The 23,535-nt window shown below is 51.0% G+C and overlaps 1 protein-coding gene across 1 annotated transcript; it reads left to right on the top strand.

The window, feature by feature from the left end:
* Positions 1-592: 592 nt before the first annotated feature.
* HRK (harakiri, BCL2 interacting protein) lies at positions 593-21,643 on the top strand. Its single transcript, XM_084763470.1, has 2 exons — positions 593-970; positions 19,150-21,643. The coding sequence occupies exon 1, from the start codon at positions 625-627 to the stop codon at positions 901-903; it is 279 nt and encodes a 92-aa protein (XP_084619596.1). The 5' UTR covers positions 593-624; the 3' UTR covers positions 904-970; positions 19,150-21,643.
* The last annotated feature ends 1,892 nt before the right edge of the window (positions 21,644-23,535 follow it).

Here is a 23,535-nt window from a genome sequence, read left to right as displayed (position 1 = left end):
GTTGTTTTGAGTGCAAAGGCGACTCAACCAACCCTAAGTTGGAGTCTGACCCCTGGAGTCCCGGGTCCCCGCCTCGATTCCAGGATTCAGGCTCTCACCTGGGGTGCGCTTAAGTCAAGTTACCAGAAGGGGGTCATGAGGGTGTGCGCCAACCCGAAAACTGACAGGTGCCAAGTCAGCCCCCAAACCCAGCAAGTCGGCTCGAATCCCTTTGCCTCCCACCCCTCAAGCCACACAACAGCCTGGGGATCTTTTCTCATAACGACCGATTTTGCTCAGGCTCCATCCCCAGTGTGCACTGTTCTGGCTTCTGAGGCTAGGTCCAAGCGGGAGCCTCCCTCAGCCTAGGAAGCGAGGCGGCAGACGCCCGGGGCCAGCCTCCCCAAGCCACGAGTCCCCGCCTGTCCCCGCCCTGCCGGCGTCGCGAGGGTTAAAAGTTACCTCTCTGCTTCTTCTCCTGCACACACTCTCCCCCCCCCCCCCGGGCCGGATGATGTAACCCCCTCCCCGCGCCCTCCCCGCCCCCTCCACCATGTGACACTTTAATTAATAATAGCGCCGTCAGCACAACAAACGCGCGGCGCAGGGCGAAACTTGGGGTCCGGGGAGGCTCTTCCGCACGACATGTGCCCGTGTCCCCGGCATCGCGGCCGCGGGCCTCCGGCCGTGTGCGGTTGTGGCGACGCTCGTCCCGGGCTGCGCTGGGCGGCGGCGCAGGTGACCGCGCTGAGGCTGCAGGCGCTGGGCGACGAGCTGCACCGACGCGCCATGCGGCGCCGCGCGCGGCCCCGGGACCCGCTACCCGCGCTGCTGCCCGCGCTCCGCGCCCGCTGGCCCTGGCTGTGCGCGGCCGCGCAGGTGGCGGCGCTGGCGGCCTGGCTGCTCGGCAGGCGGAGCGCGTAGGCGGCGCGCGCGGGGCCTTCTTGGTGGGGGGGACCGGAGCCGAGACCCAGCCCGGACCGAGCAACAGGTACGCGGGAAGGGCGGGAGAACGAGCGTTGACAGCGGGAGCCAGGGCGCCTAGATGGGGAGCAGCAGACCTCCTCTTCCCCATTTGCCCTCTGTCTCTCTCTGCCCAGACCCTGAGTATTTGCTCCGCCGCCTCCCCCTTCTCTTCTCTCCTCTCTCCCTCTCTCTCTTCTCTCTTTTCTTCTCTTCTCTTCTCTCTCTCTCCTTCCCTCCTGCTCCTCTGTTTCTATTCTCTCTTCACTCTTTACTTCCCACTCTCTCCCGTTCCTCCTCTCTTCTTTCTCCTAAGTTCTCCATCTCATCCCTCTCTCTGTCGCTGTCTTGTCACTCTGTCACTCTGGCTTGTCTCTCTTCCTTGTCTACACCTCCCTTTTCTTTCCACTCTATCTTTTCCCTTCTCTGCTGTCTTCACTTTCTCCTCTCTCCTTCACTCTCTCCCTCCTGCCTTCCCTCTCTCCCTTCTCTTCCCTCACTTTTCTCTCCCCCCCCCCTCCGCAGCACGGGGGCTTTAGCCACCACAAACGCCACCAGCCTCATTAAACACACGAAGCAGAATCACACCGGAGGAAGCTAAAAGCCTCCCCCTAATTATGCACCGCGGTTTCTAGAGTCCCCAGCCCTCTCCAATCCACTTGCCATTCCAGACTTTCCCAGGTCTCCATATCTCCGCTTTCAACTCCTTTCTCCCCAAGTGTCACACCTGCAGTTTGTGAGTCCCTATTCTCTGTGACACCGCCGCCCCCACCCCCGCCCCCATGGAAGTTTCTTACTAGCTAGGTCGTGGTCCTCTTCCCGAAGGCGGGCGCACTTCAGCGTCCCGTCTCCCCGGTAACTTTGTTGCATCTTTTACCACGAGGTGTCGCGGTTTAGAGCTTGGCCTCCAGTCACCTCCCTAGCTACTCTGTGCTGTGTAGGAGCCTGCTGTGTGCTCCAGACTGTCACAGGGTGCTGAAAGGCTAACATTTGGTGTCGGTTGGTTGTAGGTGTGGGTCCTTGGTAAGGCGACCTGTGAGCACTAGCGGTGTGCCAGGCTCCGTGCTCGGCGTTTTGGGGGAGCAGAAGTGTCTGGGGCGACTTCCTAGGTTCTTAAAGTAGAGAGGCTTCAGAGAATGGGAGTAGGGTGGGGGGAGACGGACTAGGTTGACCTCCGAGATTCGAGAGGTGAATATCACAGGTGAGGTAGCCAGAGATCCTGAGATGTCGCCCTGATCCCAGCCCAGCCCCGCGGTGCGCAAACACCTTGGGAGGCTGTCGAGGCGCCACAGGAAGAGGCGGCAGCCGGAGCGCGGGGGTGGCAGCGCCCGGGAAGCTGCGGGGGTGAGCGGGTGTGAGCCGGGAGCGCGGGCGACAGATGCCGCGTGGGCCCGCGCAGCCCGGGCGCTGGCGAAGAGTATTGTCGCTTAGGGGCGCCCTGCGCCCGGCTCCCTAGCTCTGGAGGTCCCACGCGCGCCTCCCCTCTGTCCCTCCTTTCAAAAGTACCGCTGCTGAGGAATTCCGGGATTGACCAATATTTTGGAGGGTGCCACAGATTAGACGCCCAAAGTGTGGAATTTTGGAGGAGGCAGAATGAAGGCGGGCGAGAGAGGAAAAGGGAAAACAGGCGATGAACTGGGGAAAGAAAAGCAGGTTGTCTAGTTGGGGGTGGGGTGGAGAAGGAGATATGGCAGGTGTGAAAGTCAATAGGAAGGAAAGGAACTCTAATAGAAGCGGGGGGCGGGGGGCGGCGCGCGTGCTGGGACGTTGATTCTGGGGTCTTGGGCACCAGGAGCCATTGCAGAAGTGCTCTGTTAATATCAGTCCACCCAGGAGGCCAAGACTGTTTTACCCAGGGACCAGGGCCAGAGCCTGTACAGGTGTGCATGCATGTTGGGGGTTGAAGTGATCAGGGGCCCCGGAAAAAGAGGCTGCGATCTAGGCTGAACTGGTGCTCCACTCTGTGCCCTGAAGAGGGTGAGAAGTTGGGAAACTGGAACCCGGATGGCAGGGTGGTGGCGGCGGGGATTTTCTTGGTGGGGTATGGATGTGGGGGTGTAAGGGAGACAGCAGGTAAGTTTTGCCTTAGAATTGACTTTCTGCCCTAGCTCTGTTTCTGTCCCAGAGGTAGCGCTGCGTCCAGACTCAGGGACACCTTGACCCCTTCCCCCCTCCCCAATCCCTGCGGGTGCCTTCCAGGATTCTCCTGCTTACTACATCCCCCCCAACTGCCACACCCAGCACTTCTCTGCCCCCTCCTGATCCCTGGAGGTACCGTGCTTTCCTCCAGCTGGTCCCTTGCACCCCTTGAAGCTCCTGTCAGGGGTCCTCTCACGCTGGCTTGGGCTCTCTACCTCATTTCCATGACAAGATGACCAAGCCCACCATTTCCCAGTCTGCCCAAGTAGGCTAAAGCAAGGTGGGCCAGCTGAGAGGGTGATGGGTTGAGCTCTGTGTACTGGGTGTGGGGTGCTCTCCACTCTCCCCAGCATGGGTGTGGGGTGCTCTCCACTCTCCCCAGCATGGGGGTAGGGTGGGAAGGTCTTATCTACTTCGTATATCTCTGGGAGGTTGCTGGGGGTGGGGACACCACTTCCATTCTTTTAGGGCTTGGCGTTAACCAGGGTCAGTGGGTGCAAGAAACTTGTTTTGAGCCCCAGCTGTGAGCAAGTAACATTCCTCAAAACTACCAATAAAAAGAACAAAAGAGGAGCCGGGTAGTAGTGGCACACGCCTTTAATCCCCCACACTCAGGGAGGCAGAGGCAAGCGGATCACTGTGAGTTCGAGGCCAGCCTGGTCTACACAGCGAGTCCAGGACAGCCAAGGCTACATAGAGAAACCCTGCCTCAAAAAACACAAACAAAAACAAAACAGAACAGAACAGAACAGAACAAAAGAGGTATTGGAGAGGTGGTTCCGCACTCCCAGAGGTACTGAATTCAATTCCCAGCAACCACATAGTGCCTCAAAACTATCTATCTGTAATGGAATCAGATTCCTTCTGGCGGGCACGAAAACAGAGCATTCTCATGTATAAAAATAAAAATAAAAGAACAAAAGAAATAAAGCCTAGACTTATGGAATGAACAGTGCTTGCTGCTTCTGGGGTGCCTGTAAGGGTTGGGGTTGCTGTGAGGATCGGTGAGGGACAGCGGAGCACAACACTGATAGTAAAACTAATACTACACAGTTGCTCAGGGAGCTATCCTGACTATTACTGAGCATTTAACCACTGACCCTCTTTCCAGCGTGGGCCATGGTCATTGCTGGTGAAGTGGGAAAGATTACTTTTATTATATTTGTTTACTGTGTGTGGGCACGTGAGTGCCGTGGCACAAGTGCAGAGGTCAGGGGACAACGTGCATGGGTTGATTCTCTCCTTTTGAGTATGTCCTGAGAGATCAAACCGAGCCACCTTGCCCACCCCCAGCCAGTTTTCCTTGCCCTCTTGGGAAGTCAGCTCATGCCTCGGTAGGGGTAGGGTGGTATATATAACAGACAAGGCAGTGGAGGCTGGGATGTGGCGCAGTGGGTAAACTGCTTGCTGTGCAGGCATGGAGACCTGAGTTTGAACCCTCTACATCCGCGTCCAAGCCCTGTGGCGGGGCATGGGGCTGTAACCCCAGCTCTAGAGGGAGGGATGGAAGGCACAGATGGGGGATCCTGGGACTCTGTGGCTAGACAGCTGAGCTAAAATGATGTGGGGGAGGGGAGACTGGAGATGGGGGGGGAGGTGGAAAACAATACAGACACCTGACCTCTGCATGTGCACACACGGGTACATTTATTTGAGTTTGCATACATTAGAGGTAGGTTTGGGGACCCAACGGGCTGGGAATGCGGCTCAGTGCTAAAGGGTTTGCTCAGCCCACAGGGGCTCCTGAGTTCCATCCCTAGCCACAGTCAGCCTGGCTGTAAAGGACCGCCATCCTCTTTTAGGGCGGATGGGGGTGGGGGTGGGGGTACTAAGACAGCAGCTCTTTAAAAGCGCTGGGCCTGGCTTTTGATTCACTCAATTTACTTCACTCAATTCGTTCTCATCATGTCAAAAATGGGAAACCGAGGCAGGCAGCATCTACCTGAGTCTTAGCAAAGCGCCAAGTGGAGCCGAAGCTTTGAGGGGCTGGCAACCCCCTTGCAGTGAAAGGGGGGTTTGCCTGGTGAGGTAATGGTGTGGGAAAGAGAGGGTGCGCGGCACATTCCGCACCTCGGAGGCTGGTGAGGCCAGGCGGGGAGGATGGGTGTGGGGTAACCCAGTCACTACTCAAAGACACAGGAGAAACAAAAGAGACTGAGTGGTGAGTGGGGAGGGAGTGGGGGGAGGGGCGAAGCTGCCTGCTTCAAGAGGGGGAGGGGAGGGAGAAAGAATGGGGCCCTGGAATCTGTCTTTGAGAGGGGAACCCATGGGAGGGCAGCAGACTCCTGCCTTTGGACTAGGAGTGGAGGAGAAAGGAGGACCCTGTGGGTCCCAGAAGTGGTCAGTGACAAGGACGATTATGGGGTTACTTCACGAACTAATGTCGGGCTGGCCGGCTAGATAGGGTACTTTGGGGATTACATGGTTAAATCCGAAGGTGCGCCCTGCAGGCGGCCCTCCCAGGTTAGTGTTCTGCACACTGCTTGGCTGGGGAGGGAGACAGTCGATGCAGGAGGACAGCTGTTAAGGAGGAACTCTCCAGAAGGAGCCCGGGATGTGCAGGAGGCCGCATGGTCCCTGTGTAGCATGAGAGGCCACAAGCGCTCAAGTGCCAGACTTAAGGTTGGAAGTAGAGACAGCATCACTGGAGAATTAAGTATGCCCCAGACGCCGCCAGGTGGATTCAGCCACCCCATCTCTAGGTTTTGAAAAGCCAACCAACCTTGGAGGCAGGAGGGGATCCAGCTTCTGTTGCCTTCTGCTCATCACTGATGTTTGTGTGACCCAGCCCCTGGTGACTTGCTGGTCCCTGCTGCACAGCTATACACTGGGGGAAACAAACCCATCACGAACTAAGCAAACTGGCTGTTTTTTTTACCACCCATACACAGTCACTTTCTCTTATCTTCTACCTCTGTTCACATCTTCATCAGTAGCGTTTTGGGGTGTGGCCAGGCAACTGTTCAACTGTGCAGGTATGGAGGACACAGGTCAACATCATGTGTCCTATTCAATCATCCCCCCACTTCATTATTTTAAAAAATACTTATTAGGTATATAGTGTTTTTGCCTGCATGTACTCTCCTGCATGCCAGAAGAGGGCACCAGATTGCATTATAGATGCTTGTGAGCCATCATGTGGTTGCTGGGAATTGAACTCAGGACCTTTGGAAGAAGAGCCAGTGCTCTTAACCTCTGAGCCATCTCTCCAGCCCCCCATTTCAGGCTCTCTGATACCCTGGTACCCCACTTTTTAGATAGGCGCTGAGGATCCGAACTCAATCACACAGCTCTACTGAAGCCTGGGGCTCCCTCACAACATGGCAGTTTTAGGATGGGATCCCGGTGAGGTGAACAGGGAGCCAGGTGGGAGCTACTTGGGCTTTCTGACCCAGCTCTGAGAGTCGCTTGAGTTAGGAATAGTCCCAACCAAGCCCAGGTTTTACCAAAAGTCCAAATAAACTGCCTCCTCTGCAGCTGTCTCTAAGGAGAGATGGCTGAGTTCTACGTGACACAGATAAGGTGTATTTTATCAGTCAGATGGCATAGTGTAGACAGTGTGACCATGTCCTGTGAAAGGGCAGCTCCTGCAGGCAGTGTGCTTTAAATTTTTTATTTATTTTATGTGTGTCAGTGTTTGCCTGCATGTATGTCTGCATCAGTACCTGCAGAGACCAGAAGAGGGCATCAGAGCCCTCTGGAACTGGAGTTGGCAGATGGTTAGGAGCCGCTGTGTGGGAGCTGGGAACCGAACCCAGGTCCCCTGCAAGAACAGTCAGTGTTCTCAACATGTGAGACAGCTCCAGCATCTGCCTTTTGCTTTTAACAACACATTGGGCTGGCTCAGTGGTGTGCACGTGCTTAGCCTGTGCAGGTCCGTGGGCTCAATCTTCTGCACGAAACAAAACAATTATTTTTACACACACCCCTTTTCCCCAGAGCCTCCTAGAGGCCCAGGTGACCTCGAACACCTTATCTGAAGGATGACCTTAGCTTCTGATTCTCTTGCCTTCGCTTCATACAGCATATGACACCACAACTGTTTTATGGGTGCTGGGGGTGGAGCCCAGGTCTTTGTGCATGTTAGGCAAGCACTCTGCCAGCTGAGCTACACCCCAGCCCCCTAAAATGCACTTGTCCCTCCATATCTGCAGGGGTCTGTTTCAGGATCCCTGGGCTATCAATAGGCAAGGATGCTTAAGACACTTGTGTGGAACAGTGTGGTGCTCACACACCAGCTACAAAGCTTGCTTTGAGTCATCAAGAGGCTGTTTAGAGCTTTCTGGTGCAAGGCACTCTGGGTGGACAGTTGCTCATGGTGTTGTTTACGAAAACATGACAAAAATGTCTGTCCATGTTTAATTCTGATGTCTTTTTTTTCCTGGGTATTTCCACTGTCCTGGTGGATGAAGCTGCCAGTGGGGAAGATGCGCAATAAAAGCATAGATTTCTTCACATTTAGAATATCTGTCTTTTCTTTAAAATATTTTTTTTTCCAAAGAGCAAAGCAAACAAAACAAAATGCTGGGCATGGTGGTACACACCTTTAATCCCAGCACTCAGGAAGCAGAAGAAAGTGGATCTCTGTGAGTTCGAGGCCAGCCTGGTCTACAGAGTGAGTTCCAGGACAGCCAGGGCTACACAAAGAAACCCTGTTTCAAGAAATCAAAACTAAAAATTAATTATATATTTTATTTGCATGTGAGTGTGTGTCTGCGTATGTCTGTATGTGTGTCTGTGTCTGTATATGTATATATATGAGTGTGTGTACATGCCTGTGTGTATACATCTGTGTGTGTATGTGTGTGTCTGTGAATATGTGTCTATATGTGTGTGTATATGTGTGTGCATTTGTTTGTGTATATGTGTGTCCACAGCCCAGGTATAGAGGTCAGAGCCCAACCTGCTGGGGTCAGTTTTTTTCCTTTAACGACGCAGCTCCTGAGGATTAAACTCAGGACCTCAAGCTTGGTGGCAAGAGCTTTCCTCCACTGAGCCATCTCACTGTCCCACCCTTGGGACACTTTTGGGACACTCCAGGTTTGGTTAGTGCTGCATCCTGTGGCTCTTAGGTCACTTGCATCCCCTGTCCACACTGTTGGCTGTCTAGGTGTTTGCGTTGTGGTGAGAAACACCCTGTGGCCCTGGTCTGCACAGACTAGACTCTGTCTAGAATCTAGCCTCACCCTGACATTCACTCTTGTGTCGTCCCCCCCAACTGCCCCAACTCTTATTCCCATCACTGACCTGGGTACAATATGTACCTGCCAGCTGCTCCCGTCCTTACTGGAACCTTTCTTTCTGTTTGTGTTTTCCTTTCCTTTTTTTTTTTTTTGAGTTAGGGCCTTACTGTGTAGCCCTGGCTAGTCTGGAACTCTCCATATAGACCATGCTGGCCTCACGCGCCTCCTAGTGCATGCTTATCTCTGGGCAGTTCTTCATGGTCTATGCCTCCAGCCAGTGGGAGAGTACACATAATTCCAGATCAAGGTGATGTCCCTAAAGGCTTGGAGAGTTTTCCAGGCTACCTGGGCCCCAGGCCAGACTTCATACCTATCGCACCATCTTGATTGTAGCACTGGGGACTTGGTGAACCACATAGGATGCTAGCGATGGGGAAATGGCTTCTGATAACAGGGACATGTTGATCCCAATGAAATGGCTTCCGGGAGACCTGCCATTTTGAAGGCCAGCCCAGATTTAAAATACAGCCTACAGGGGCTGGGGCTACAGCTCGGTGAATGTGAGGTTTGTCACACAGCATGTGGACCTGGGTTTGAAACCTGAGCTCGATTATAAAGGCAAGGCTTTGCTCAAATGCCTGGAATCCCGGAGCTGGGGAGGTGGAGACAGACAGTTCGCTGAGGGTCACTGGTCACCCAGCAGCCCTGTGAGGTTCTGTGAAACCCTGTCTCCAGAACCAAGGTGGAGAGAAACTGAAGACACCCGACAGTGACCCCTCACAAGCACACAAACCGCACATGAACACACAACAACCAAAAGAACCACTTGACAGACTGTGGGACTTACTTATCCATTCTGACGTCACCATTAATAATATTCACCCAGCCAGGTGGGCAGTAGTGGCGTACACCTTTAATCCCAGCACCTGGGAGGCAGAGGCAGGCAGATCTCTGGGTTCGAGGCCAGCCGGGTCTATAGAGCGAGTTCCAGGACAGCCAAGGCTATACAGCCTGTTTCAAAAAACAAAAAAGAATAAATACTCAGCCATATTCCATGCCTGTGGGACAGCAGCTGGGTAACATGAATCATGGAGTTGGGCTGACTTCACATGAAACCCCCCCCCCCACCCACACCCGCTGCCAGTTAACAGCTGTGTGACCTTAAGCACATCTGTTTATCTTCAAGGCCCCTTGATGCTCCTCTGTGAGCTGGAATCCCAATGACACGTGCACACGTGGGCCTGGCCTCACACCACCCCCCACTGTGAGAACCCGCCCCCTGCGTGTCTGGTGTCAAGGAGACAGGCTGACCTATCTGCTCTGCATGGTCTGCCATGGATGAGCCTTGGAGGGGGACAGTTTGGGGGGGGCAGTTTGTGTGTTGCTTTTCTTTGCAGTGGAGGTCAGCTTGTGGAGCCCACATTCACGGTGTCAGGGGAGGGACTCTGAGAACTTGGCCGAAGCTCAGTTTAAAGCCGCTGCCGGTGCTGTCCTCTCCCCCATCTGTGACTCAGCAGCCTTGCCGAAGTCACCAGGTCTAGGCTGAGACCCTGGGGTCATGCTCCCAGACTGGCTATGCTGGCCTTGAAGTCCTCACACTGGAGCAAGTGACTGTGTGCATTGGTGTCTGGCTGTATCCCAGCCCTGACCCTGAGTGCGGAACAGAGAATGGATGCAGGAGAGTCAGCAAGTCCCCAGAAATGACACAGTAAACCTGGCTGATGTCATACCCATGTGTTCATGTCTACTTGGGAGAAGAGCCGTTGTTCTCAAAAGATCTGTGACCCGCCCAAACACCAACTTTCTCAAAACCTCCAGACCTGATGTTAGGACATGGAATACCATCCAACCTATCCCTCGCTGTTGGGGAAACCAAAACCCAGAAGAAGCCCCTAGTGGTAAAATGTGGTAGGTTTAAAAGCCACCTAGCTGTTCCTAAGAGCATGGGTTAGCTAGGGGTGGCCTCCGCGTAGACTGCAGCCTCAGCCCTGTTTGATTTAGGATTTTCCTGCAACACTAACAAAGCAGATGCTACGGAAGCCTGTATTTCTGATTTTTCTTGAAAATAAGGAAAGTCCTAGCAACACTGAGTCCCTATGCTCACGTGGCACCAAGACCCCCCTGTATGTGGGTTACTGACCCATCAATACCTCAGCTCATCCTGGCTCACTATGGGGGGCTCTGCATACCTGTGGGGGCCTCCCCAGCAGTCCTCCCTCCACCTGCAAGTTCCTCCCTGGCAGTCCTCCCTCCACCTGGAAGTTCCCCCTCCCCAGCAGTCCTCCCTCCAGGCCCACGCACACCTGTGCAGATCCTACTTTAAGTGCCTGAGCTCATCCTTTGTGATCTTCCGCTGTGAGCTGGAAGGCAGACATCACCCTTTTAATGGCTGCAAGCCATCCCTTTGTTTGCACGAGTCACCGCTTACTTATCTGGTCACCTCCTCCATGGACATCCACCCTTTCCCACTTTGTAACCCTGGAAACCAGCTCATAGTGATTTTTTTTTTGGATACCTTCCAAGACAAAGGCATAGTTCTCAGAGTTGACACTGTCGCGTCAAAGCATGTCCATATTATAAAACATAGCACATATGGGCACGATCGTCCTTATAATGGGCAATCTGCTTTACGGAGGGTCTGTCCAGGTTGGGATTGGTGACACACAGCTGTAGTCTATGCTTAGGAGTGGGAGGCAGGAGGATTGCTTGAGACAGAAGTCTAAGGTTAGCCTGAGCAGCAGAGGAAGACCGTGTCTCAAAAGGTGAAAGGAAAGCTCAGTTTATTGCGCTTGGTTCTAGGTTGAGCTAGTCCTCCTGAAAGTCAGTAGCTGGGCTTGGCAATGGCGGAAGCTACAGTGCTTTAGTCTCCTATCACACTGAAGGAGTCAGTAATCTCACAGGTTGTGTTGGCTCCTAGTGACAGCAGGCAGGGCCCAGGCCAAGGGCAGCGGGCACCGTTCCCAGAGGCTTATCAGTTCCCTTAGCTCCCCTCAGCCTCCAGCATGAAAAAGTCAGGTGGAGACTGAAGCGAGAACCCACTAGAGCAAGTTTCCATCTTCAAGGGTGCTGCCCCACAGAGCTGGGAGCCGACACGCCCAAGCTCACTGGTGGGCAGCAGGCAGTGGATGCAGCAGATTATAGAGAAACAAAAGGCTGGGAGATGGTGCGCATGCCTTTAGTCCCAGCACTCGGGAGGCAGAGGCAGGCAGATCTCTGTGAGTTCGAGGCCAACCTGGTCTACAAAGTAAGTCTGGGACAGCCACGGCTGCACAGAGAAACCCTGTTTCAGAAAACAAAGAAAAACAAGAAAGAAAAAAATGGAAGGAAGGAAGGAAGGAAAGAAGGAAACAGTTTGAGAACATCCCAGGCTGAAGTAGCCTGAATCTTGCTCTGGGCAAGGGAAAGGCAAAACTTATATCCTCTTGTCTTTTTGCCAAATTATACACATATGTGTTAGATCATGTTTGTCACCTAGTTACCTGTATCTCCATTAAGTCTAGCTGGACAATTTCAGCTATCTGAAATATAAACTCCAAAGTGTGTGTGTGTGTGTGTGTGTGTGTGTGTGTGTGTAAGTTCACCTGTGTGCCTATCAGTGGCTCAAGGTTAATACTCGGTGGCTTCCTCCATCTCTTTCCACCTTGTGTATTGAAACTTGGTCGCAGTTGAAGCCACGGCTCACTGGCTGGCCAGCTTCCTTTGGGGATACCCTGTCTCTGCTTCCTCAGCACAAGAATTACAGATGGATTTCCACACTCACCTAGCTTTTTAATTTAAAAAGTAAAGAGAGGTTTATTTATTTAATGTATACGAGTGCTCTGTTTTCATGTACACCAGAAGAGAGAATCGGATTCCGTTACAGATGCCTGTGAGCCACCGTGCAGTTGCTGGGAATTGAACTCAGGACCTCTAGAAGAGCAACCAGTGCTCTTAACCACTGAGCCATCTTTCCAGCCCCTTATTTATTATCATTTTTACTTATTATTTAGTACAGACTACAGCTGTGTGTCACCAAGCCTAACCTAGGCAGACCCTTTACAAAGCCGACTGCCTGATATAAGGAAGATTGTACCAATATGTGCTACATTTTATAATATAGGCTTTGACCTGACAATGTCACCTCTGAGAACTATGCTTTTGACTTGGAAGGGTTTTTGCTTGAACGTATGTCTATGCACCATGTGTGTGCAGTACCTATAGAAGACAGAAGAGGGTGTGAGGTGCCCCTGGAAGTGGACCTCAAGATGGTTTTGAGCTGCCATGTGGGAGCTGAGAATTGAGCACAGGTTCTCTGGCAGAGCAACGGTACTCTTAACCACAGTGGCATCTGTCTCCCACACTGTCCAAAACCACTTTGATACCAAGTGTTTCAGATAAAAAGGTATTCTGGGGGAGGCAGAGGCAGGCGGATCTTTGTGAGTTCAAGGCCAGCCTGGTCTACAAAGTGAGTCCAGAACAGTCAAGGCTACACAGAGAAACCCTGTCTCAAAAAAAAAAAGGGGGGGGGGGAGTTATTCTGTATGTGTCCGCACACACGCTGTGGCGTGTTCCTTTTCCTTTCCTTTCCTTCTCCTTTTTCCTTTTGTCTTGTTTTTGTTTTTGAGACAAGATTTGGCTGCCCTGGAAGCCACAGGGATCACCTGTCTCTGCCTCCTTAGTGCCACCCCACCCCACCTAGGTTTATATCTTTTTATCCACACACAGTTTGCTTTGGCAATCCAACTTTCTGTTGGGGAGCACTTGAGTCCTTTCAACTGGCTGCTATGGTTACAAGTCAATCTGGAAGTGGGACCTTGGGCATGTTTATGGGACTTCTTCTGAGGGTGAGATCTGCAACCCTCAAAAAAAAAAAAAAAAAGGCACGCCCAGGCCTGTCCCACACATGAGCTCATGTCGCTGTGAATGCCACTCAGTAAACAGTGCTTAGATGGCCTCCGAGTCAGGCTCTTTGGCAGCTGCAGGGCTGTGGCTTCGTTGTAGCCTCAAAGCTGAGCGTTTGAAGGCGTGTTTTACTCTGGTGTGCTTCTTGCAGACAGTAGGACCTTTCAGTGTTGGGACTTGACGGAAAGTCTTCCAGTCCTCAGAGGTGTACCCCTGAAGAGGTCACTGGGGCCCCAGACTCCTCCTCTCTCTTGCTTCCTGGTCACTGTAAGGGAAACAGCTCTGCTGTGTCGCACATCCCAGCCCCAAAGCAATGAAACCAAGTCAGTGGGCCAGAGTAAACCTTCTCTCTTGATAAAGTCATTATCTCGGGCATTTTGTTACAGTAATGGCAAGCTGACTGACAAGCCCAGGCAACTCTGAATTTCCTTACACGCTCAATGATTTACCTAGAAAGAAAGCTGCGTTCCCTTTGGTATCATGGGGGATGACAGTTTTGAAACTAGCCTTTCTTCTAACGAGAAGCCATGGTCATCGTCTTCCTTTCACCAGCTGCAATCGACTAACATCTGGCACAACCCCAGTTCCTACTGCTTCCTGGTGCACCCCCACCCTCACCCCTTTCGAGTCCTCTGATCGCCCCAGGTCACTTTATGATCCCTCCTATATACGGAAAGACCATGCTTGTGTCTTGAGGTTCAGTTCACATCCTGGGTCTTCTCGGAGGCTGCCTTGGTGAGCAGAGCCTGCCCCAGTCTGCTTCTCTGTTGCTGTGCTAAAACACTGAACAAAAAGCAACTTGAGGAGGGGAGGGTTTATTTTATCCTGTAGTACGGCGTGAAAGGAAGCTGGAGGCAGGAAGCTGGAGGCAGGAGCCCGGAGGCAGGAACTAAAGCAAAGGCTGTGCACGATCGCTGCTTACTGGCTTGTTTGCCTTGTCTTGCTCAGCCTGTTTTCTTTTTGTTGTTGTTGTTTTGTTTTGGTTTGGTTTTTGAGACAGGGTTTCTCTGTGTAGCCTTGGCTGTCCTGGACTCTCTTTGTAGACCGGGCTGGCCTTGAACTCACAGCGATCGGCCTGCCTCTGCTGGGATTAAAGGCTTGCAGCACCACACCTGGCGCTCAGCCTGTTTTCTTATACAACCTAGGACCACCTGCCCAGGGATGGCACCTCCCACAATGGGCTGGGCCCTCCCCCATCAATCAAGAAAACACATCACAGACTTGCTACCGGCCAATCAGACAGAGACAATTTCCTTCCCTCCTTCAGGTGACCCTAGTTTGTGTTACATTGACAAGGGCTAACCAGTGCTGAGCGCCATCCTGGTTTCTAGGCTGTAAACACCAAATGGGGACAAGTGATCAAAGAAATGTGCCTATGGGGGACATTATTCATTCAAATCACCCCAAGCAATGGCCTCTGACCTGTCATGCCTTCCCCAATGAGACTGGAAGACAAATCAATTATAATAATTAATATTGATGATGTTGTTGATGATGATAATGCACTGTAACAAAATAGCCCAGATAATCAACTTATCAAGAGAGAAGGACTACTCTGGCTCACTGATTCCACTTCATTGCTTTGGGGCTGGGATGTGGGATAGGGCACAGCTGCTTTCCTTATGGTGACCAGGGAGCAAAAGAGAGGAAGAGTCTTGGGTCCCAGTATAAATCAGAAGGGTCCTGCTCTTCTGTAGCCCAGAGACCAATGCTTAGCACACGTTCAGCATGGTATAGTATACAGAATGTGCTCAGTAAATATTCCTTCCGCTCCCTTCATTGCTCTATTCTCCTGCGTCCATCTCCTGAGTGCTGGGATCACATGTCTGCTGCAGAGCTCCCACTCTCTCTCTTGGTTACAGATGTGGGCTCTGCTGTTTTTTTTTTTTTTTACCCCCATAGCCTTGTGGTCAGGTATCAACTACATGATATTTTGAGGAGTCATCAAAGCTAGTTTTCATAAACTCAGTCAGGTATGTGTATCAGCTAAGTGGACTGCCGGCTCCAGTTCTGGATTCTTTGAAGATAGAAAGTGGCCCCTGAAGGAGAGATAAGCCTGTTTTTTTAGGATACCAAGTGTGGGACTGGAATGGTCTTGTGAGAGAACAGGTGAGGTTAATCCACTAGAAGACCAGCCACCTCATGCAGGAACTTGATTGTTGCCAGCTGAAAAGATCCCGTAAACAGACTCTGGGAGGAGGAGATATATAAATGAGCCCAGAACTGGAGGCGGGGCCTTTGGAGACTTTGCATAGTTTTGGCTGTTCATCCCTCCACTTCAAGATGCTCCTATAGAGAACCACTTGAGGGAAGGCTTCGGGGCTTCGTCTCCTGCTGAGGTTCTGGGTTCTGGTTATTCCAGGTTCCAGCAGAAGAAATCTTGCTGATTACGCAGAAGAATCGTTCCTCGGGACTGATATCCTTACGGTTTTGTTGATGTATTCCTTAATCCTCATTTCCTATTGTTTTGGTTAGTCGGGTTATAAGTGACATATGCTCGGTTAATAAGGTGTAATAAAATATATTAAGAAAATTGAGCCAACAGACCCCAGTGTGCCACGCTCTCCTTGTGGAGAAGGAAGATAATGGATGGGTGGATGGCTGCAGAATCTTCTACCAATGCCTAAGCAAGTCTATGGTTTGCAGTCACCAGTTTGGATCCTTGTGACTCACTCTTGTGGACCGTAGGGACCGTGTATTGGACTCACATCATGAAGTCAGATAAGCATGTCTGTGTCCAGGCAAGAGACAGAAGCAGAGGCTAGCCCGAACCTGAGTCATCAGAGAAGAGGTTGGCAAGGGTCCAACACAGAGACATGAGAAAAGCTTAGCATGTAGTGGTGCCCCAAGGTTGGCAATGGGGAGGCTGTCACCACTCTGCAGAACGGCAAAATGGGCTCGGGCTGCCTGGTCTGTGAGCAGTGGGAAGTCCCTTGAAGAGAAAGTGTCCAGGGTCTAATGTCTCTGTGTCCCTTTCTGGACACACTCAGCAGAAAGCCAGACACCACAGACACCCACTAATACAGTCAACATTCTGGATTTATTTTTTTTCTTCTAACCAGGAAATAAAGATCTGTGGGCTTTCTCTCAAGCCATGGTGTGTGTTCTTCATGTCTGTGTCTCCCCTGAGAACCTGTGTCACCTTTGCTTCTGAAGTTGGTCAGGTGGGGGTTAGTGCAGTGTTTATACTCAGATCCCAGCCCTGGGGAGCTGGAGACAAGAAAATTTGTGAGTTGCAGGCCAGCCTGGGCTGCAGAGGTAGATCCTGTCTCAACAAACAGCAAACGGAAAAGAAAATGTCCCTGAGCCATCACGCCCCAGGACTTTGCCATCCTTATAGCCCTGAGCAAGCATCACTCTGCTTTCCATGTCCAAACACTTGCCTTCTGTGGTTGATCTTTAGCGTAAATGCACAATTCGTGTTTCTCATTTCCTCCCTGGTTTCTTCTACTTAGCATAAGATGTCCAAGTTTGATCCAACTTGTGTTAAGAATCAATAGAAATTCATTCCTTTTTGTAGCCAAGTAAGATTCCACAGCCTGAGCGCGCCACACTGAGCTCGATCCATTCCACCTACTGATTTTGAATCGTGTTGCTATGAATGTCTGTGTACAGATTTTCCCTATTTTTTTTTTATTGACAGTTTCATATATTTATGTAATGAAAATGAAAGTCAGCCGGGGCGTGGTGGCGCACGCCTTTAATCCCAGCACTTGGGAGGCAGAGGCAAGTGGATCACTGTGAGTTCAAGGCCAGCCTGGTCTACAAAGCAAGTTCAGGACAGCCAAGGCTACACAGAGAAACCCTGTCTCAAAAAAAAAAAAAAGATCATTTTCACCCTCAATTCTCCTCTCTCTCTCACTGGCGGGGCCTCCTCCAGTTTCCATGTCTTCTTTCTGTTCTGGCCCACTTAGTTTAGAGTTACCAGTCTGAGTGTGGGTAAAAAATTAGTCAGTGGAGCCAGGACACATCATCTGTGGCTGCACCAGTGGGAGGAGTGGGAAGCCATGAGTCCCTTCCCCGTCCCTGAGGAAATGTTGACCGGTCCAATCTTGCCAGGAGTTCCACAGTCCCCATCATGTCCAGAAGACATATTTTTGTTCCACATTTTTCCCATCCTCAGCTCGTTTTTTTTCTGTCCCACACCCCCACCCTCACCCCACCCCCACTATGGTGATATCCCCTGGGACTTTGAGGGGTTGTGATATCCATCCTCATTGGGGCTGAGCACGCCACAGTGGCTTATCCTTAGCACTTTAGCCTCTGATGCAACAGTGGCACAAATGATGCGGCAGCAATCAACTGCTCTGCACTTGGAATCGAGGGCCTGCCCACAGGAAGGAACGCTTGCCTGGTTCTGTAAACCTGATCAAGGACTCTTCTCTAGGGAAACCACAGCCCAAGAAAGCACCTACTACTACTGTCTTGCTAAATAGTCATGTTATCAAATTGCCTTCTAAATGCTTGTGTTTATACCACTGAGTCAGCACTGTCTCCATCATCCATCAGAGAATCTTCTCACTGTTGCCAGTGTTGTTTACTATGTGCTAGCTTTTGGTGTTTCGGGTGCATGCTCACTCCCCTTTCTAGCTCTGTGTTCTCCCATACCCAGACCTGAGAGCCTCATGGTAGCCTGGCTAGTTCTTTGGAATCCAATTCTCAGTAGGAATCTCTCTGTGCCTACGTGCTGCCTCTCCTGGGGCTGCCATATCCCATGTTTCCCCAGACCGCACCTGCTCTTCAGGAGAGTAATGTTAAGAACTTCTTTCCCATCCGGGCGTGGCGTCGCATGCCTTTAATCCCAGCACTCAGAAAGCAGAGGCTAGCCTAGTCTACAAAGCGAGTCCAGGACAGCCAAGGCTACACAGGGAAACCCTGTCTCAAAAAACAAGCAAACAAGCAAACAAACAAACAAACAAACAGAAAGAACTTCTTCCCCTCTGCCTCTACTGACCCTGGAACTTCCCATGGTCAAGGAGCATAGGAGTGGCTCATAGCACATGGCAGTGGGGTACAAGTGGATGAATGGATGAGCGGCAAAACTAGACGGTCCACAACTCTTGTCTGGACTATGGGCAGATGGAAGCATGAGAAGAATAGATGGAGGACGTGTCCCTAAATAGGAAAGGGTAATTCATCTTTAGATTGTCATCAATCCGGGCTGGGGAGATGGCTTAGTGGTTAAGAGTGCTGGCTGCTCTTACAGAGGACCCGGGTTCAATTCCCCTCACCCACAGGGCAGCAGCTCACAACTATCTGTAACTCCAGTGGTAGAGGAACTGACTTCTTCTTCTGGCTTTCACAGCACTGTGTACAGACACATGTGCAGACAAAACATTACATACACATAAAAGAAAACAAAGCAGAAAGACCTTCATCAATCCATGCATCTACCTACTTGCCATACGCCCATCATTTATATATTATTTATCTATTAGTCATCTACCTGCCATATACCTATTGCTACTAATAAACTTATTTAACTCTCGAGCTTTCTGCCTCCATCTCCCAAGCACTTGGTCCACAGGCATGCACGAGTATGTTTACAGCAGTGCTGCCGGTGGAACCAGAGGTTTCTTGCAGAGAGAAACCCTAGGTGTCTTGGAACTCACTGTGTAGACGGGGCTGGCCCTGAACTCACAGCCATCCACCTGCCTCTGCCTCTGGAGTGCTGGGATCAAAGGTGCACGCCACCAAACCTGGCTTAAAATCTGTTTTTAATTATAGACAAAGCACATGTAAATGTACAGGTCTGAAAGCAGGTGTGTGTGTGTGTGTGTGTGTGTGTGTGTGTGTGTGTGTGTGTGTGTATGTTGTGAACTCAGGGAAGAAAGACTGTTACTGCCACACGGGCAGAGCCTCTGGGACTGTGAGGAGCTTTGGGGAGCTCTTCCCTCCCCAGTCAGAGCTTTGTGTCTCAAGTCCCCTCCTCCCCTTCCCTTCTGCACTGACATCACCCTGGAAGCTGATTGCACTGACAGAAAACAAATCTTTATTCCCACAGGTTGGCGAAACCCTGTGTCCTTGGAAGAAGCTGGTTCCGTTTTCCTGAGGGCGGAGCCTGGAGCTTGGAGCTTGGAAGGGAAGCAGGAGTGTAAAGACCCACCCAGAGCTGACGGTGGAAACACGGACTGAGGAAGCCCTCGGGAAGTCCAGCTGCAGAGCTAGCCACCCCAATGCTATTTACATATAGCTATATATATATATATATATATATATATATATATATACACACACACACACACACACAAAAGAGAGAAAAATACAAATTCCCTATCTGTGCATGCCTGCAGGGGACACGGTCCCTTTCCTTTCCCCACCTCACGATGTGAACTCAGACTTTGTAATGTCTAGGGCAGCGGGGGAAGAGAGAAAGATGCTTGCTGCTGTGTGCGCAGGAAACTTACATGGACCGGTGGGATCAGCCTCAGCGAGGACCAACTGCCCAGCACAGATGCTGGCGTGGAGTAGAGGGAACTTGGCCGAAGGAGAGATGGACAAAGACAGAGGGGACGTGGGGGCAACCTGGGGTCCCTCCATTTCTTGACGTGTCCTAGCCTCTCTCTGCCCGTCTAGACAGTTCTCTAAGATCTCATGGTCACAGCCAGAGAAATGGGATTATCATTTTCTTTTCCTAGTTATCTAGTGCGTCTGGTGCTTCAAATCTTCTTGGTGCTAAATGTGTCCTTGGTACGGCCAGGGTCTGGCAGATAGACCCGGAAGGCCAGGGGATGAAAGGGTTCTATTTTGCTCTTTTGAAATACTCACTCTCTCTTTTTTTAAAAAAGGGCCAAGTGACAAAAGTGACACTGGAGAGTCTCTCTATGGGGGGGGGGCAGGGATGTACTTGCAGGAGCTTAGGAGCAACCTGCCCCCCCCGGGGGTGGGGCTAGAAGATGGGAGGGGCAGGCCAGGAGCTGCTCAGGAGATGGCAGTCCCTCCTCCCTCTGCAACAGTACCCTGGGAGGTGGCTGTGGCCTCCCCCTACTTCCTGAGAGAATTCAGGGCTTACGTTTTACAGATTAAAGAGCCAAGAGATGGTTCTGATGGAGCGTGATTTATAAGCAGGGGATTTTTGGGGGAAGGGGCGGACCATTTAAATGAAATGTCTGATTCTCCTCCTCCCCCAAACACACACACACAGAATAAGCTATTGTTTTTAGAAGTTTCTAGAAGGGCTAACATAACTATATAAATATATATATATACACACACACATAATGAAGCTGTGTGCTAGACCGACACTTGGCTGCAAAGGCTCACTGCTTCAAGAGTGGTGGGTAATTTTTGCTTTCATTTAAAAAAAAAAAAAGACTCCAAAAGAAACAGGTATTATTCCTCTGCATGGATACTACATTGTCCCATAGTGGTCTTTGTGGGAGCCTGCTGTGGGCTCAGTGAGACCGTTACTCTTATTATTATTTTTTTTAACCTTTCCCCCCCTTTTTAATTTTGGAGACAAGGTTTCCCTGGAGTCCAGGCTGACATCCTGCCCTGGCACCCCGCATTTGGGAGTCATTTTCTCCCGGCTGGATTTGCAGGTGACTTGCCTGGTGCCTGGGGATCAAGAGGTCTTCTGGGAAGCATTGCTTGGTAGGGTGCAGAGGGCTACAAGGGAACTGGCCCCTCGGCCCACTTTGCTGCACCTGGCCTGGTCCCAGAGTGCACTCTCTCAGTTTGCCATCAACCAGCCATTTTCTCCTTAGAGTCCTCTAAATAACCCACTAAAGAAAAATGCCACTAAGGACTTAATGCTGAAGCCTCCCTCTTTTAACTGCCAGAACTGAATTCAGCAGAGAAGGGGGAAAAATAAAAAAATAAAAAATAAAATAAAGTGCTTGTTTGGCAGGGTAACAGCAGGCAGCAGGCCGTGCCCTCGTCAAGCCAGAACGACACAGAGCGTTCCAGAATGATCTGGAAGGCTCTCTCTGCTTGAATTTAGTCTCTTTCCTAGCAAGGAAAAAGAGTTGCTGCAGAGCGTCGCATTTCCAGGGAAGACGGGTACCATGGTGGGACTCGGAGGTGTTAGCTTCTTCAAAGAGATATTGTCAAGAACGCAGTGGGGACACGCTGACCCAGAGAGACCCAGCATGAGGGTGAGAGGTCAGAGAAAACCTCCCTTTTTTGTGTTTTGTTTTTGAGCCTGACTTTGCCTATTAGCTTATGATACCTCCCTGGAGGATTTGAACTCCAAACACAGGGGTTGGCATCTCCGGTGGTTTTCATTTCAATGAAGCTGTGTTGCTGAGAGAGCCGGGTGCGTGACTTCCTGAAGGAACGTGTCAGCCAAGCCCTCTGTAAATACTCTCCCGTAGTAGTGGAAACCACATTATTTATCGAATCTGGGCCTTGGCTTGCACGTCGTTCATTTGAGTGTGCTTCTCCATCGCCCCAAATTTGATGGGCTTGTTTTTAAATGCCTGTTTTTATATGAGGTTTGACTTCTGGATGGATATTTGTATTAGGATACTAAAGCATGCTAGCTGTGTCTCTACTGTTTCCACTGTCTCTGCTGTGCTGTGACTTGGACTGCGTGAGACAGGGAGAGGGGCTTTTCTGTTGGTGGTGTTATTGCAAAAAGAAAAAAAAAACCCCCACAACTTTCACAGTGTGTGAAGCACTGGCATTCTCTCCCCCTTTATCCCTGCTTCCCTCTGGCAGCCAAGGAGCATTGATTTTGATTCGCTTCTATGCAGTCTGCGAAGAAGGAAAGACAGGGAAAGAGGCTTTGAAATAAATTTTAAAAGGGCCTCATACTGGGTTTCAGCAGACAGCAGAGTGAGTGTGTGTGTGTGTGTGTGTGTGTGTGTGTGTGTGTGTGTGTGTGTCCGTGCAAAGCCTGGGAGGCCTCTGAGATCATTGACTGTGTGATGAGAAGAGGCAACTATCTGCCACCTGGGTCCAAAAGCTGCCGGGCTGCTCTCTGAGGGTGAGTGTCCTGGAGTCGCTGGGTCTGAAGCCTTCCAGGGTAGGTCCACTCCCTTCTGGAAGCTTCTCTCCTTCACCTCATCCTCCACAAGCAAGAGCTCTGTTCACATTTGTGGCTCCATTTCCCTTTGTCTAGATGGAGTGTGAGTGAGAGTTCTTTTGGACAGCCCAGTGAAGACATGGGCCAAGAGGGCATGCCCCCATCCCCCACCCCTCCCCCCATTCACAGTTATACAGGAGACTTCTGTCTCCCTTCTGTTGGTGGCCTTGTTGTTTCTTACCTTGATGGGAGAAGGTGACTAAACCATACTGTCACAGGATATGAAGGCCGTGAATGTCCCTATGACGCTTTAAGGATCTGAGCTCATGTCTATGTGCCTCTGACCGTGCTGTCATGTTTCTAAAATTGACAGAATGTCGTTCTTTCTCACTGAGAACTGATGGTGTGTGTGTGTGTGTGTGTGTGTGTGTGTGTGTGTGTGTGTGTGTGTGTGAGAGAGAGAGAGAGAGAGAGAGAGAGAGAGAGAGAGAGAGAGAGAGAGAGCGCGCGAGAGCGAGAGCGCATGTCCTGTCACACTCTACACGACTATCTTTGGGAGACACTGGGTCACTATTGTTTTTTGTTTTTGTTTTTGTTTTTGAGACATGGAACCAGGTGGCCTTGAACTCACTGTACAGTAGAGGATAGCCTTGAACGCCCGATCCTCCTGCCTCCACCTCCCGATTACAGGCACGGCTGTACACCTGGCTTATGCCCTGGAGTTTTTGAACATCCATAGTGATCCATAAACTGCAGTGACTAGAACACAGGTTCTCTTCTGTGTTTATACTATTTTCTTCTCTGGGCCTAAAGTCTGCTTGGGGAAATTGGGGGCAGGGAATCAGAAGCTGCTGAGGACTTGGGGAGAGGGGCAGCACGCTATTCCCACAGAAGCTGGTCAGAAGCCCCACCAAGGCGGAAAGCAGACATCACGGTGTCTTTAGAAAGCTTTAGTCAAACCTTTATCTTAACATTTTAATGTATTCACTTGACACCTATTTACTGAGCATCTACAGTGTGCCAGCTGAAGGCCTCCACATTAGAACAAACTGACTTAGTTACAGTACAGCAACAGTCCTTTTGGAGACCAGATGCCGTGAAATGTCCCTTTCCAGTCTGGCTCATAATTTCTAACAGATCTGCCAGGTCACCGTTGTGACCCCAAGCCTCGCTGGCAGATTGCTATATAGTATTTTCCGCATGCTACGTTCTGGGCTGAATGCAATTAAACAGCCTGCTCCACGTCTCCTTCTCGGCGGGAGGATTGGTCCCTTTGTACAATAATCAAAGACCCCCCCCTCACAGAGAGCACGTGGATGGGTGCTGTACGAGATGCTTCCCAAGGCCTCCCCTGAGTGTTCCCCACCTTTGGGCATACCACTGACCCCATTTTACAGGTGAGGAAGCCGAGGGCACCCAGAT

The sequence above is a fragment of the Acomys minous genome (genome assembly GCF_964271855.1).
Source record: "Acomys minous genome assembly, chromosome: 16".
In the NCBI taxonomy this organism is placed as follows: domain Eukaryota; kingdom Metazoa; phylum Chordata; class Mammalia; order Rodentia; family Muridae; genus Acomys; species Acomys minous.
This window is presented reverse-complemented; position numbering and strand designations above follow the sequence as displayed.